General features: G+C 55.9%; 1 protein-coding gene across 4 annotated transcripts in view; it reads left to right on the top strand.

The window, feature by feature from the left end:
- MYLK (myosin light chain kinase) overlaps positions 1 to 14,639 on the top strand; it is a 180,693-nt gene that overhangs the window by 95,065 nt on the left and 70,989 nt on the right. For all 4 annotated transcript variants that reach the window (XM_041772555.1, XM_041772565.1, XM_041772573.1 and 1 more), the window contains 3 exons: positions 1,955 to 2,026; positions 2,461 to 3,701; positions 10,935 to 11,051. In XM_041772555.1, coding sequence (XP_041628489.1) covers positions 1,955 to 2,026; positions 2,461 to 3,701; positions 10,935 to 11,051 — 1,430 coding nt within the window. The remainder of the gene's footprint in view (positions 1 to 1,954; positions 2,027 to 2,460; positions 3,702 to 10,934; positions 11,052 to 14,639) is intronic.

Here is a 14,639-nt window from a genome sequence, read left to right on the forward strand (position 1 = left end):
CCCACGGGCGCTTAAACTGCCCAGACACCAGGCTCCCTGAGCCTTCAGTCTCTGCCCCCTGAGAGCCTGCGCCTTGACCGAGGCAGCCAGGAGTGGACCCCAACAGATGGCAGGAGGGTTGTTGGAGGACAGCACAGATCAACCTCTCCTTGTTTCAAATGGGGCTCCGTGCCTGGGAGTGAGCAGCACCCCCCAGCCCCCCTGCAAACCACCTACCAAGCCATGGACCGCCAGTGTCTGATGCGGACCCGGCCCTGCACTGGGAGGGCAGCCAGGCAAGCAAGGCGGACGCCCACGTACGTCAGCAGGGCTGTGTGAACACGTGCTCAGGTGTCTGTCCACGTGGGGGTGGCCGTGCTTGTGCACTTGTATCTGGACCTGCAGATGCAGATGCCCGCCAGGTAAGGTCCCGCATGTGTGTATCCATGTGTGGGGTCGATCTGCATTCACACAGAGACCTGCACACACACACACACACACACACAAACACACACACCCCATGGTAGATTGGTACTGACGAGCATGGCAGGGCAGGTCGGGAAGGTTAGGGTCCCGATTCAGGTAGGCCTGGGTGCCAACCCCTTTTTCTGCCGGTTGCCTCTGCTAATGAAGGCAAGTTGTTTGACCTTTATGAGCCTTATGTTCCTGAAAACAACGGTGCTGGCTTCACAGAGAAGTCATGAGGTGAGGGGAGATGGGTCCTGCGAGGGACCCGTCACAGAGCTTGGCACATCTGGGGGAGGACCTGGGCACATGTAGGCCCTGAAGTGCTGGTAAGATGGCCTTGTGGGGCGATGAGGGGGAGGGCCTGGGAGCCCGGCGCTGCCCCAGACGAACTCCTGACGCCTTCCTTACCTTTATGGTGGGCCCGACAGTGCTCCGCACCTCAGTGGGGTGCTGTAGGCACAAGGTGGGCGCGATAGTGCTCCGCACCTCAGTGGGATGCTGTAGGCACAGGTGATGGACGTTAGTGGAAGGCGGAGCAAGAGTCCCCATGGCTCTCAGCCCTGCCCTCACCACTCCCTGTACTGAGCACAGGCCCTGATCCCCCACCCATCCCCTACCCCCCACACCCCCCCCCCCCAGCAGCCTTGGCTGGTCAGAGCTCAGAACCACCGGCAGAGGGCAGCCGTGTGGGCTCAGAGGCCCTCAGGCTGGAGTCCCGCTGCCCAAGGCCGGTACAGCCCCCCCCCCCCCAGCACAGGGGGCCTCAGCTGGCCACGCACCGCTGGGACACTGACGTTTTATTAACGTTTTAACAGTGGGTTGAAGAATGCAGAGCTCTCCCCACCTGAAGAAAGGAGAGAAGGGGTCACCCATGCAGGAAGACACCTGTTTGATTTTTAATCCAGGAAGTTCTGATCTGAGGGCAGTAGCTGATGGGTGGGGATTGGAAGGTGTTTTTGATTTGGTGAGCAGGAAGGAGAGGGGGAGGTGGCAGCTGGGGGGCGGGGGGTCGGCCCCTGCGGAGAGGACGCAACCACCCCTGTATTGAAGGTGCGGAGTCAGACTCAGGGTCACGCCCAGGGCTGTACAGGCTCCACGGAGCAGCCCCATCACACCCTGGCGGGCTTGGACTTCAGTGCGGAGTGATTGTATTTAGACTGAGTGATTGAGTTGTTTTTGTAACGTGCTTAGAGAAAAGTCTTCCTACTTCTGGGTGTCTGTCCAAGCGGTTGTGCTGAAGATTTCCCCCTCCCCTTTTCATACAAGAGCTGAGGATAAAAAGGGAGACCAAAGTGGGGCAGATTTAGGGCCTGCCCTGAATCTAGGTCTTGTGTGGGTGTTCAGGGTCACCGCTAGGCCCGTAGCCCCCTCTTCCCTGGAGCCAGCCAGCCAGCCAGCCTCTGGCCGGCCAAGTTCCTGCTTGCCCTGCCTTCCTCACAGCCCTAGACCGAGCAGGCCCTGGGCTCAGAGAGCCTCCCGAGCTGTATTGATCTCTCAAATTCTTCAGGAACCGGGTTGGCGAATGCAGTTGCCAGGTGTCACTGATGCTACAGAGCAGCCCCACCGGAGTCCCCCTGCGGTGAGTGCCCCCAGGAGGTGCGTGGCCGGGCCCCATGCCACCACCCACCCACTCTCCTCCTGGCCCCTGCAGGCCCAGCCCAGCGGCCCCAGATTATTTGTATCCTCCAGCTGGGGCTGCTGAGCCAAGAGAGGGAGATTGGAAGGGGGATGAGGGAGGGAGAGCTGGGGAGGAGAGGGGGGTGAATTATTATTTTTTTTTTGCACACACCCTTATAAGGCTACTGAAGTCATTACCGATGTAACAAACCAAGTAAGCAAGCAAGAGCCTCTCACCAACGTTCCCTTCTATAAACACAGCCCGGTCAGCCCCAGCTTCCCCTTCCCCCTCCCCTCTATCCTCCCTCCCTCAGGGATTTGCTCTCCCCTGACGTTTCTTTCTTACCCGGCCCCTTTTCCTCTTGCTACTCTCCTCTTTCCCTTCACTGGTTGCAGGGGGAGGGAGCCTGCCAGCTGCGAGGGCCTCTGCAGCCGGGGAGCCAGCGCTGATGGTGGTGGCGGTGACTGCTATGGGACCCTGAGGCCTGGCCGGCCAGCGAGAGGACAGAGTTGGCCAGAGGAGGAGGACGACAGCGAGGACGTGCGGGGGGTGCTGAAGAGGCGCGTGGAGACCCGGCAACATACTGAGGAGGCCATCCGCCAGCAGCAGGTGGAACAGCTGGACTTCCGTGACCTCCTGGGGAAGAAGGTGAGTACCAAGACCGTGTCAGAAGAAGACCTGAAGGAGATCCCAGCGGAGCAGATGGATTTCCGCGCCAACCTGCAGCGGCAAGTGAAGCCAAAGACTGTGTCAGAGGAAGAGAGGAAGGTGCATAGCCCTCAGCAGGTCGACTTCCGCTCGGTCCTGGCCAAAAAGGGGACTCCTAAGACCCCGGTGCCTGAGAAGGCACCTCTTCCCAAACCCGCCACCCCAGATTTCCGCTCCGTGTTAGGTAGCAAGAAAAAATTACCAGCCGAGAATGGTAGCAACAACGCTGAGGCCTTGAATGCCAAGGCAGCGGAAAGTCCCAAGGCTGTGAGCAATGCCCAGCCTTTAGGGTCCCTGAAACCTTTGGGCAATGCCAAGCCTGCTGAGACTCTAAAACCTGTGGGCAACACCAAGCCTGCTGAGACGCTGAAACCCATAGGCAACGCCAAACCTGCTGAGACCCTGAAACCCATGGGCAACGCCAAGCCTGCTGAGACGCTAAAACCCATAGGCAACGCCAAGCTTGCTGAGACCCCGAAACCCATGGGCAATGCCAAGCCTGCTGAGACCCTGAAACCCCTGGGCAATGCCAAGCCTGCTGAGATGCTGAAACCCATAAGCAACGCCAAGCCTGCTGAACCCCTGAAACCTGTGGGCAACGCCAAGCCTGCTGAGACCCCAAAACCCATAGGTAATGCCAAGCCTGCTGAGATCCCAAAACCAGCTGGGAAGGAAGAACTCAAGAAGGAGGTTAAGAATGACGTGAACTGCAAGAGGGCACAGGCAGGAGCCACAGATAATGAAAAAAGATCAGAGAACCAAGGGACAGCCCCAGCCTTCAAGGAGAAGCTGCAAGATGTCCATGTGACAGAGGGTGAGAAGCTGCTACTCCAGTGTCAGGTGTCGTCTGACCCCCCAGCCACCATCACCTGGATGCTCAATGGAAAGACGCTCAAGACCACCAAGTTCATCATCCTCTCCCAAGAAGGTAACAGGGCGAGGGCCGGGAAGAAGGGGGCTCCATCAGGGCCACTGGGGGCTCCTGGAGGCTTTGGTTTGTTAACTGCCACTCACAGCCCAGAGTTGGGCTGGAATGCCCAGCCTCTGTGCCCCCTCCCTGACGGAGGGCTGTTCTGCTCAGGGCCCTTGGGCACACACTCCATCACTGGGCGGTGAGAGGTGGGCATCTGATCCTCTGGCACCCGCCCGGGTCTCGGCATCTGTCTGGCAGAGGCGCTTCATGGCAGCCCCAGCCATGGTTCCTCAGAGCAAGCCTTGGCCTGAGCTAGTGCTGCACAGCTCTGACATGGAGAGGGCTCTGTTCGCAGGCGTGAGGGAACCTGGGGGCTGGGGCTCACTGCGGTCTCCGAGCTGAGAGCTGCTTTTGCAGCAGCATTTTAGGTTTGGAGAAGGGTGTACAGTGACAGGATGGCATAGGACTGAGGTTTGGGGTCAAAACAACTTAAGTCTTGATAACAACGTGGGTTTGAAAGGATCTGTGGGGGGAAGCCAAAAACCCCAAACAGCCCCTACGGCACACACTCCTGGGTGGACAGAGCCACTCGCTTCCTAATTTGGATGAGACTTTTGTTTGCTGGTATTTCACATTCTTGGGTTGTGGGGAGAAGGGGGGGGGCACTAAATCCTGACATCTGGGGCCTTTCGGGGTCTGGAGTTCTCAGATGGGCCTGTTTAGATCTAGAGAAGAGATGGGAGTGAGAGGGGCATTTTCCCTGGACCCTGAATTTGGTCTGAAATGTTTCAACCAAGCATCCCAAGCCCCTGTGGGGGCTCCAGGTTCAGCAGACTTCCCACACCCCACTCCGGTGGCCTGGGCTGGAACGGAGCCTGGCCTAAGCTAGGGGCTGACACTGGTGGCTCTGGATGGGCAGCGTACAAGAGCTCCCCAGGAAGTGGCTTTTTACCCTTAAGGGGTAGAGGGCAGCAGCCAAGAAGAGGCCCAAGTGGACAGGTCCTGGGCAATCCCGATCAGCTGAGGGGTTAGAGACACCCCAGGCCATGCTACTCCCCTTTCTGTCCTCCGCACCCCCCTCTCTCCTCCTTCATCAGGCTTCCGTCCTTTCTCCTGAAACCCGAATGATGCCTTTGAAGAAGGCAGGGTCCCTCTCAGCCCACAGTGAAGTTTCTCCCTTCATTCTGTAACTCAGGCAGCCAGTCTGGAACCACTGAGCATTTTGAATCTAAGTGTTAAAAGAGTAAAAGCAAAACTGACCGGGAGAGAGAAAATGTTTTCTGCTGCTGTGTCGCTAGGAGAACTCTTTCCTGTGGTCACCTCCAGATTGCTAGGGTCCTCCACAAGGCCTGTCATCTCCCCCACCCTCCCCCACCCCTGCTGGTTCATCCTGCCTGTGGTCCACACCTGGTAGGCATGGGGGATTGCCATGGTGGGGTGAGCTGTACAGGGCAGTGGACGGCACAGCCTCCCGGTCACCCCTGTGGGTCCCTCCCAGTTGGAAGGCCTTGCCTGGGAGTGTCTCCCAGGTTACCCTTTGGTGATCTCTCCAGGAAGGATAAAGGTGGATAACCACCCGTCCTTGGGACAGATGCACGGTGTGAGGCCCCTGGCTAGGCTCACCTCAGGGAGACTGATACTCAGACAGCTGAGGGCAGTGCCCAGAGCCACGCACCGCCCTGAGACCTGTGTGGGACCTGCAGAGCCCCTAGGAGCTGCTTATGAACAATCCCCTCAGCTGAACAATGTGAGCAGACCTCAGCCCTGGTCTCAAAACCACGCCTGAGCCACTGGACACCGGCTGCTCGTGTCCAGAGTGCCTCAAGTATGTGGTACCTGCTGTCACTCAGCATTAAAGGGCATAGAAACCGGGAAACTCCAGGATGGCCTCCCAACAGAAACCACCCCAAAGGGACCACTGAGGTCCAAATGCAAAGAAGAAGAAATGATTAAAAGAAGGTCGGCAGAGGAGGGAATAGGGAAGCAATAGGACGGGGATGGGAAGCACTAGGACGGGGGTGTAGACACAGCCCCGGTTCCGACTTCGAAAAAATATTCTAAATATCTGTGATTTTCCTTTGAGAACTAAGAATAGCACGAATTGAACACCGCGTCCTATAGACACTGTCTTAGGCATCTTACGCTTCTCACTCATTCCATCCTGCCCGCCTAACAGAGAAGTGCAGTACCTGCCCGGGGCTGCACAGCCGTGCTGGTCGCAGAGCGGGGATTGAACCTGAGGCCGTTGAGTTCTGACACCTGGACCACTCTGCTGTGTTACCTCTTAGTTCATTCTTGTTAGACGGCAGCACACTGGTGCAGCTGAGGGACCCCTGGTGATGCACTCAGCAGCCGCAGCCGCATCTAGCAGGGGAATGCCCGTGGCTCTTAACTCCTCAGCGCTGTCGATAGTTGTCAAGAGGCCGGAAGCCTAGTGGTGCCCTCTAGGCTTGCCAAGTTTCTGGTATCTTCACTGCAGAGGAGTGAGCAGGGCCAGGCTGCCTTGCCACAGTAGGGAGTACCTTGTCTTAAAATCCCAGCCCTGTTTTCTTTCCATGCCTTCTCTCTAGAGCTTCCGCCTCCAAGTCTTCAAGAGCCCGGGTTAGACACGGAGCCCCGGGAGAAAGCCTGTGCTACAGCTTTATCAGTGACCACTTCAGCAGGCCCCCCTGTGGGGAGCCGGGCCCTCTGAGAGGTGTGAGTAATGTGCTCACCACTGATCTGGAAGGAGGGGACACGCGCTCGCAGTGATAAAACGACCCCAGCCAAGTGCTGAGGTTGAGCTGGTTGGTGCAGAAGAGGGAGCTGAGTGCTGAGAGTGCAAGGAAGGCACTGAAGGTGCTGAATGAGCTGGACCAGGGCTCTGGGCAGTAGGCAAAGTGGGGGGGTATGGGCTCCCCGGTAGGGATGGAAGGCCTGGTCCGGGGCGCCCCGTGTCACGCTGAGGAGCTCAATTCTAAAGGCAATAGGGAGCCATCTAAGAGTTTGAAACGAGGAGCAGTGCACGCAAAGCTAGGGGTTTTGAGTGACCCCGGGCCCAAAGACCAGGGAGGAGCCTACTGTGAAGGGGCTGGGGAGAAAGGGATGCAAAAGGTAGCCATGGCACACACAGGAAACAACCGGTTCCAGAAACAAGGACAGAGTTAATAGAACTTGTTGCCTGGCTTGGGAGCAGGAGGCGGATAAAGAGGAGGAAGAAGCATGAGACCACTGCGCGCCGGTGTCTGGGCGACCGGGGTCCCACGTCTGCTGGCATCGATGGAAATAAGCTGATGGTTTGAGGTGGCCTGGAGGGGAAGGTGGAGCACGTGGCTAAGAGGGTCCCCCCAGTTTCGCGCTGCGCTCAGCACCCTCTCTGCCCCCACCTCCCAGGCTTGGAATCCTCCTTGCTCCACTGCACTGAGCCCTGTGCTGTTACTTCCTCTAAGATCACACTTTACCTCCTCCAGGTCCCCTTGCCAGACTCTTGCCACCAGCCTTTGGCCAGGAGAGGCTCCCGTCCCCTCCTCCGCCACCAACCACATGTACACCCACATACCTACTGCTAGAGGACGCTGTGTTTGTAAGTTCAGGAGGCTTCTCTGAACGATGTACCTTGGCGAGGGCTTGTGGCCTTCAGGGCCCCCCCATCCCCGAAACATGGTCATGTCACCCCATTTAGCACCGAGGAGAGCAGAAGAGGTGTGACAGGAGTCTGCTGGAGTTGACTGCTAATTCCTGAATGACTTGTGGAGGTCCCCTTTCCCCTTTCCTGTATTTCCCAGAGCTTCAGAGTAGATGGTGTCCACTTAACAGCAGCCGGGCCTGCCCTCCAGACCTGAGGGGAGACTGCACCGTGCCCGCCCCCCCTTTGGCCTCGTGGGGAGCGGGAGGGACTGCCCGTGAGCCAAGGCGAGCTCTGTGCTTTCATCTTCATGCCCTGTTTTCTGTCCCCAGGCCAGGCTTCTCTCCCCGGCAAACATCTCTCCCAATCTAATCAGGAGAATTCATTTTTGTTGCTGTTGTCAACCGATGATTCATTTTTAATCACCTTTCGCGCGGGAGCTTGCAAGGGCTTTTTAGAAACCCACGTAAGTTCGTTCTACAAAACACTAGGATCTATGCATCCCCTGCCACGTGCAAGGCAGTATCGTGTCCGCACGACCCGCCCGAAGAACTCTGCGGTAGGAATTTTTTTCTTTTAGCCGCTATATGGCCTGCTTCGACCGTCGGTTATATGTGACTACGTGTTCGTGACTTTCTCTTGCATAGATCTTCCGGTCACCTGCTTGGAACTGTGCCTTGGTCATTCTCAGAATGGCAGATATATATATATATGGACTCGTTGTTGTTGTTGTTGTTGTTGTTGTTGTTTTTACCATGGCTGCATTCCAGGCTCAGGAAAAACATTCATAATAGACCGAGTCACTGCCCTCTGAGAACCAGTGTGGGAGACCAGCGTGTCTCAGCGGTGGCCTTGGGAGACGTGCTCTGATAAACTCAGGGCATGGAAGAGCATCGTGGGGATGCTTATGGGTGACAGGGAAGGCACCGTCCCGGAGGAGGTGACCTGGGGCTCAGCTCTCCTGTCCAGACAGCCAAGGGGACCAGGTCAGGGAGGCACTGCTCATTGAGGGCATCCTCCGAGTGCAGCCTCCGGGGCTTTGGGTCCCCCCGACCCACCCTGCACTCCCCTCCCATCCTGCCCTCTTCCCACACTCTTGGAGCAAGATAGGGGATCTTCAGACTCCATGGCCCTGAGGGGCTCTCCCAGGGGCAGTTCTAGCTGAGCCAGTTGTTGGATCCTTCTGTGGTGACTGCTCCCATCCCCCTCACCTCCCTCTCAAAATTCCCCACCAGGCCGAGGCTTCTCAAAAAAAAAAAAAAAAAAACCTCTGGGAAACGGTTTTTCTTCTGGAGGTCAGGAATAAGCTGTCCCACAGGAAATACCAGATTCTTCAATCTGGGCTAGCAGGGCCTCCAGGCCTGCCTGGGAGCCCTCCCCCAGCCCACGCACATGGCCAGGGGTCCTGGCTTGGGGCGGGCTTGAAGGGCTGCTTGCTCTGCTGCTTTCCTGGGTGAGGGGGTGCGGGCTGTGGTCTAAATGCCCTTCTCCTCCTCGTGGGCTCCCCACAGTCTCTGCGGTTTGTGCCATTTGGGCTGAGGGCTGAAGGCAGTGGGGGTAGGGGCTGGGGGACCATCAGGGATTCGAGCAGGATGTTCACTGGCAGTGGGGTCTCTGCTCACAGAGAGGCCTTAGCCTCCCACTGAAGAGAAGTGGCAAGAGGGGCTGTGTTTCCTCTGAGCCTCAAATTTGGGGGCCAGAGGTCATCTTAGCATCCTCTTGCCCTCCCAGATGAGTGGAAGGTTCTCTCTAGAGAGGACAGTTCCCCTCAATCCCAGATCCCCGTGCTCACGGCCTCACTCTCCTGGTGGATTTTCCTACAAGTCCAGCCTCAGTCCTTTCTGGTTCAGTTTCTGCAAAGTCTGTCTCCGGGCAGAGATCGAGACCCGTTGCCCACCCCGTGGGAGAATGTAGGGAGGCCTTCCTGGAGAGAGAGGCGCTGTGTGAGCAAGAGGGAGGTGGTCGGCAGGACTAAGTTTCCCTGTTTAGGACATGACGCAGGTGCCAGGAGGCAAAGGCAACCATTGTGCCTCTGCCTTCCCTTCCAGCCTTAGCGAGGTTCTCTGAATACCCTTGTACCTGTTGTTCAGGTCTGCGGACCTGCCTAGTGGGGGTGAGGGTACTTTTTGAGGTCAAAGGCCCTTTGGGACCACTGCCTGGGGGCCTCCCTCCTGGCCACGCTGCTCCCCACGTAGGCCTGGGGTGCACACAGCTCTGCCCACCCAAGGCCAAGGAACCATTGGCTTGGAGCAGGAGCAGGAGGTGAGGGGGGTGAGGTAGCCAAAGCCAGTGGCTCCAGGCGGCAGGATGCACATGGCCCTGGCTCTGTCCTCTTCCTTGTGTGATGACTGCTGCCCTGACAACGGGGGCAGCTTTGGGCAAGGCGCCATGCTGTTGGCTTGTTTGTGTGTCTGAAGGCAGGAACCTGGGTGCCACTGCCCTCCTGCCTGGCCCAGCAGTCCCAGCCCTCAGCTGGCCTCTTCCACACCCCAAGGGAAATCCCCCAAGGGGGTACCCCAGAGAAGTAACCAGACCTGGGATGAGAGGGCTAGGGTGAGCAAGAACCAGAACCCCGATCCTGTGCATGCCCAGTCTGACTCCTCCTTCTCCCAACCAGGTCAGAAAATGTGTGCTGGGGGGGCGGAGAGATCCATGGGGAGAGAAAGCCATCTCCATCCATCTCCGAGGTGACCCAAAGACCCTGCACTGAAGGGAGGCAGCCCCAAAGTGTCCTTCTCCCAGCCTAGTGCCCCTCGTTGGCCATGCTTCTCAGCTCAGATACCATTCCTGAGAAGCCAGCCCCAGGACCCCAGGCTATAGCTACCCTCTCGTCCCAGCAGACCTTCCCACGGGCCAGTGTCCCTGCTGGACGTGGACTCCTGCCCTCCCTCACCCCCCTCTTTGTTCAGAACTCCGTTTCCTAAGATGCATTCCCAGAATAGTTGCTATGAGCTGGGTGGGGCTTCCTCACCTGCCCCTGTTCCTTTCTTTCTTTCTTTCTTTCTTTCTTTCTTTCTTTCTTTCTTTCTTTCTTTCTTTTTTTTTTTTAAGATTTTATTTATTTATTCTTGAGAGACAGAGAGAGAGAGGCAGAGACACAGGCAGAGGGAGAAGCAGGCTCCCTGCAGGGAGCCCGATGTGGGACTCGACCCCGGGTCTCCAGGATCACACCCTGGGCCCAAGGCAGGCGCTCAACTGCTGAGCCACCCGGGCATCCCACCTGCCCCTTTTCCTAACACGGGTCTGTGAACCCCCGTCTGGCTCTACTGCTTATCTCTCTTGGTGACATCCCAGTGTGCAGGCCCAAGGGTCCATCGTATTGGATGTTCTCCAAGGGCAGAGACTATTCCACCCTCTTCTTCTGTATCTTTCCATTATGTCCCCATAGGAGAGCTCGCTGGGAGGTGGGACGGGGGTACCAGGAAGGGACATATTTAGGGATCAGGTATTTTGGACCCGGGTGATCAGCAAAAAGAACCCTGCCTTTGGTAGGGAGACAAGGTTGGTTCCCGCAGGACGGCTGACTTCGGGCTTCCAGACGCTGCCCGGGTGAGTTGCACTCCTCTGCCAAGTTCCAGGTGCCAGGACAGGTACTGGGCTTCTACCAGTAGCTGTCACTCAACCGTTCTTCGTCTCCCTTCCAGGCTCACTGTGCTCCATGTCCATCGAGAAGGCCCTGCCCGAGGACAGAGGCTTCTACAAGTGCGTAGCTAAGAACAGCGCCGGCCAGGCCGAGTGCTCCTGCCAAGTCACCGTGGACGGTAGGTCACGCCCACCCATCACTGCCACGCACAGAGCCCCGCTTCTGAGCCCTTCCCTTGCCAGCCCTACCTAACCCGAACTGCATCTGAGACGGCCGTCCCGACCCGAGGCATTCGTTCTGTGGGTGTCAAGCCATCGTTTGCAAAGAATGGGACAGCGAGGAACACGGGAGGTCAACCTGATGGCCCTGTGCGGCCTTGCAGCCCTGCCCTCGGCCGACAGGAGGGGCTGCTCACCTTGGTGTCCCCGCCGCCCCCAGTCCCGACCCCCCACCTGCAGAACCTTGCTGAGCAGGGGAGCCAGGCACAGGGCAGGAGAAGACACGCCCACAGGAAAATGACTCCTAGTGTTTCACAAACACACTGAGACAAACAAGTGTCAGTGCTGGCAGGTCAGGCCTGTGTGAGGACGGAGTAGCGGGAGGCCCGTGTGGGGACACTTCCTCGAGGAGGTGAGTTGGGGCCGCGCCTTGGGGCCGAGTGATCGTAAGACAGCAGGGGGAGAGGAAGACACCCGTGGGGGCAAAGGGCTGCCAGGCCTGAGTGGGGTTTCCGATGAGGAAAGGGTGAGGCCAGGCTCGTCCGTGACTCTCCTTTCTCTCCCCCGGGTGACCTTTAGCTTTAGAGCCTGCGAAGTGGAGCAAGCCTTGGGATGGTCTTAGGCTACCGTCCTGGCTTTAAAGGGTGGGAGGCTAAGGCTGCTGAGAAGGAGCGTGTCCCGCGGAGGCTCCCGGGGCCGCAGGGCCAGGCCAGAGCCAGAAGCCCATCCTGGGGCTTACAAATCCAGAGCCCTCTCTTGTCTCCTCTAAAAAGGTAGCGAGCGAGCGTGGGGCAAGTAACGCCTTGCCCTTGAAGTGCCTGGTGAGGGACTACTAGTGACACGTGAAAAACTAGTGACCAAATAAGGCATCTCAAAGACCAGCTTTGTTGTTCTCCGGACTCCTGAGCGTGATCCCTCGGGTATGGAGTCCCGACCCGTTTCGCTGCCACTCCGCAAGGTGTGGAACCGTGGTCCCGTTCTCGGTTTTTATGATCTGATCTCCTGATCAGAAGAACGGAGATCTGGGATATATTAGGAAGGCGAGAAAAAAAGAAAAGAATATTTTAATTTTATTTATTTATTTATTTTAAGAAAAAGAGCCTTGAGGGACACCTGGGTGGCTCAGTGGTTGAGCATCTGCCTTCGGCTCAGGGCGTAATCCCAGGATCGGGATCGAGTCCCCCCTCGGGCTCCCTGCAGGGAGCCTGCTTCTCCCTCTGCCTGTATCTCTGCTTCTCTCTCTGTGTCTCTCATGAATAAATAAATCTTAAAAAAAAAAAAAAAAGAAAAGAAAAAGAGCCTTGAAAAGAGAAGTCTAAAAAAACCAAAAAATACAGCGGCAAAATGAATGAAATTGTCAATAGCCGGCGGCAAAGCTGAAATGGTAGAGTGTATTGTGTGTGTCTCCCCGGGGTGCTGTGAACGTGTGTCACCAGGAATCTGGGACTAAGGGGCAGATCTGACAAGTCAGCGTACGGTGTGCTCAGAGCAGGGCTCGAAACTCGTGTTTGGGGCTCTAGGTAGGAGCTGCTGCTGTCAAGGACTTCCGTGTGTGACCCGGGCTGTCACTCACCCAGGTCGGATTCCTGCTTTTTTTTTTTTTCAATACAGGTGCTGCAGTTAAAAAAAAAAAAGTGTTTCTGGGAACTTGACCCCAAAAGCCATTTCTAACAGCCCATACTTGGGACCTGTGCTGCATGCAGCCAATCTAGAAGGAAGCCCAGCCTGCTAATGAGGATATCTGCCTTTGGAATCTCTGGCCTCTTTGGGTCCTTATTTACACGGGTAGCTTTTTGACATGATAGCAATTCATTCTTCTTATCTGCAAAAATGTCAGCACCTTTTTGAGAAACAGCTAATGTTTTATTTTTAAAACCAACATAAGAGAGGGAGAGACATCAGAGATCTCTCTGTGCCACGTGAAGTTCTAGCAAAGCAGCCATCTATAGACCAGCAAGAGAGCTTTTGCCAGAAGCTGAATTTTCCAGCACCTTAATCATGGACTTTCAGCCTCCAGAACCATGAGAAAATAAATTTTTGTGGTGTAAGCTAAAAAAAAAAGACTCTGCTTTCAAAATAAAATTTTCTTTTTCCTTATAGAATACATTTGGGATTTTTTTTTTTTTTTTTTAAAGTTTGAGGAATTCTTTCTGCAACTTATGGGACTTTTTTTTTTTTTTTTGCCTGTGAATTGGTCTCCTCCTACTAGATTCCCTTGTACTGTCTGCTAATCTTGATCAACATTATTTATTTCTGGTTTGGCCTAGAGCTACAGTCTAGGAGCTGGGTCAGAGGAGAAGAGCTAGCAAAGGGAGTGGAGGGAGAGCAGCTGAGATAACAGGACTGACTCTCAGTGCATTGGTTTTCGTTTTTCAAAGAGAAGAAGGGCAGCCCCCTTCACACCCACTCTTTTCCCTGTTTGCTAGACTTGGACATCTATTTGTGTCCTGCATGCGGGTGGCCTTCTTGCCATACGAGCTACCTCTAGAGAAAGGACGGCAGTTTCCCTAACTGCTCCCCTGACACCTTGCGGCACTCTTTCCCCTCCTGGGCTCCCCTTGGCCGGACTGGTCTCCTATCCTTGTTCCACCCCCTGATCCTCCCAGCTCTCCCCACTCCCCAAGGTGATCCAGAACTTAAAGATCCGGGGGTGGGGATGGGGTGCGGTCCACATACCCTTTGAAATTATATGCAGAATTTTGTCTGTTTGTGGATTAGAGCATTTTTCTGAAGACAGAGCCCGTAGTTTTACATCAAATTCTCAGAAGAAGTCATGAATTATAGTATCTGGACGAACGGCTTGCCCTGAGAAGTAACCATCACTGATTTTGCAAGTTCATTCATGCTGTGGGGTCTCCCTAGCTCTCTCCAGCTCCAGCTCCCTGTGCAACCTCTGGATGGGACTGCATCCCTCCCGAGGGACTGGGGGGTCCCTCTCAACTAGGAGTGGGGCCTGTAGCTCATGCTGACGTCACACCAGCCCTGCCCCTGCAGTCATTAGCTCCCACTCACACAGCCTGTGCTGAACACCGTTAAGACTATACATCTGTGACCAATGCAGTGATACACTTCAGGACCTCACCAAAATGAGTTTGGCTCATCGGCCTTTCTGTAGTAGCCACACTCCTGTTTTTCCCCACCAGTCGTAAAGACAGAGGGAGGTGGCCTTTATAATCCAGCACACCTGGCTATTTTGATCATGCCACGTGGGTCTTTTCCCTGAGGAAGAAAGGTGCTCTTTTGCACTTTCTTCCTTCTGGCCACAGCCCTGTTCCTTCCAAGTACAGCAGAAGGCCAGTGACAACTTGTACCCAAAACAAGCCCCTGAAGCCCAGAGTGGATAAGGAAAACTCACCCAGGAGGGGACAAAAGCTGATCAAGGTTTGCTGTGGCCAGAGACTCTTGTGCATTTTCAGTTTATTCAGCAGTGGCGTAGATTATCTCTCAGTGGGGAAACTGAGGCTTGCCAAGGTTCAGCAGCCTTCCCAGGCCACGCAGACGGTTCATAGGAGAGTTTCAGGGTGTCTCTGATTCCAAAGCCCAAGCCC

Source organism: Vulpes lagopus, chromosome 1, assembly GCF_018345385.1.
Source record: "Vulpes lagopus strain Blue_001 chromosome 1, ASM1834538v1, whole genome shotgun sequence".
Lineage (NCBI taxonomy): Eukaryota > Metazoa > Chordata > Mammalia > Carnivora > Canidae > Vulpes > Vulpes lagopus.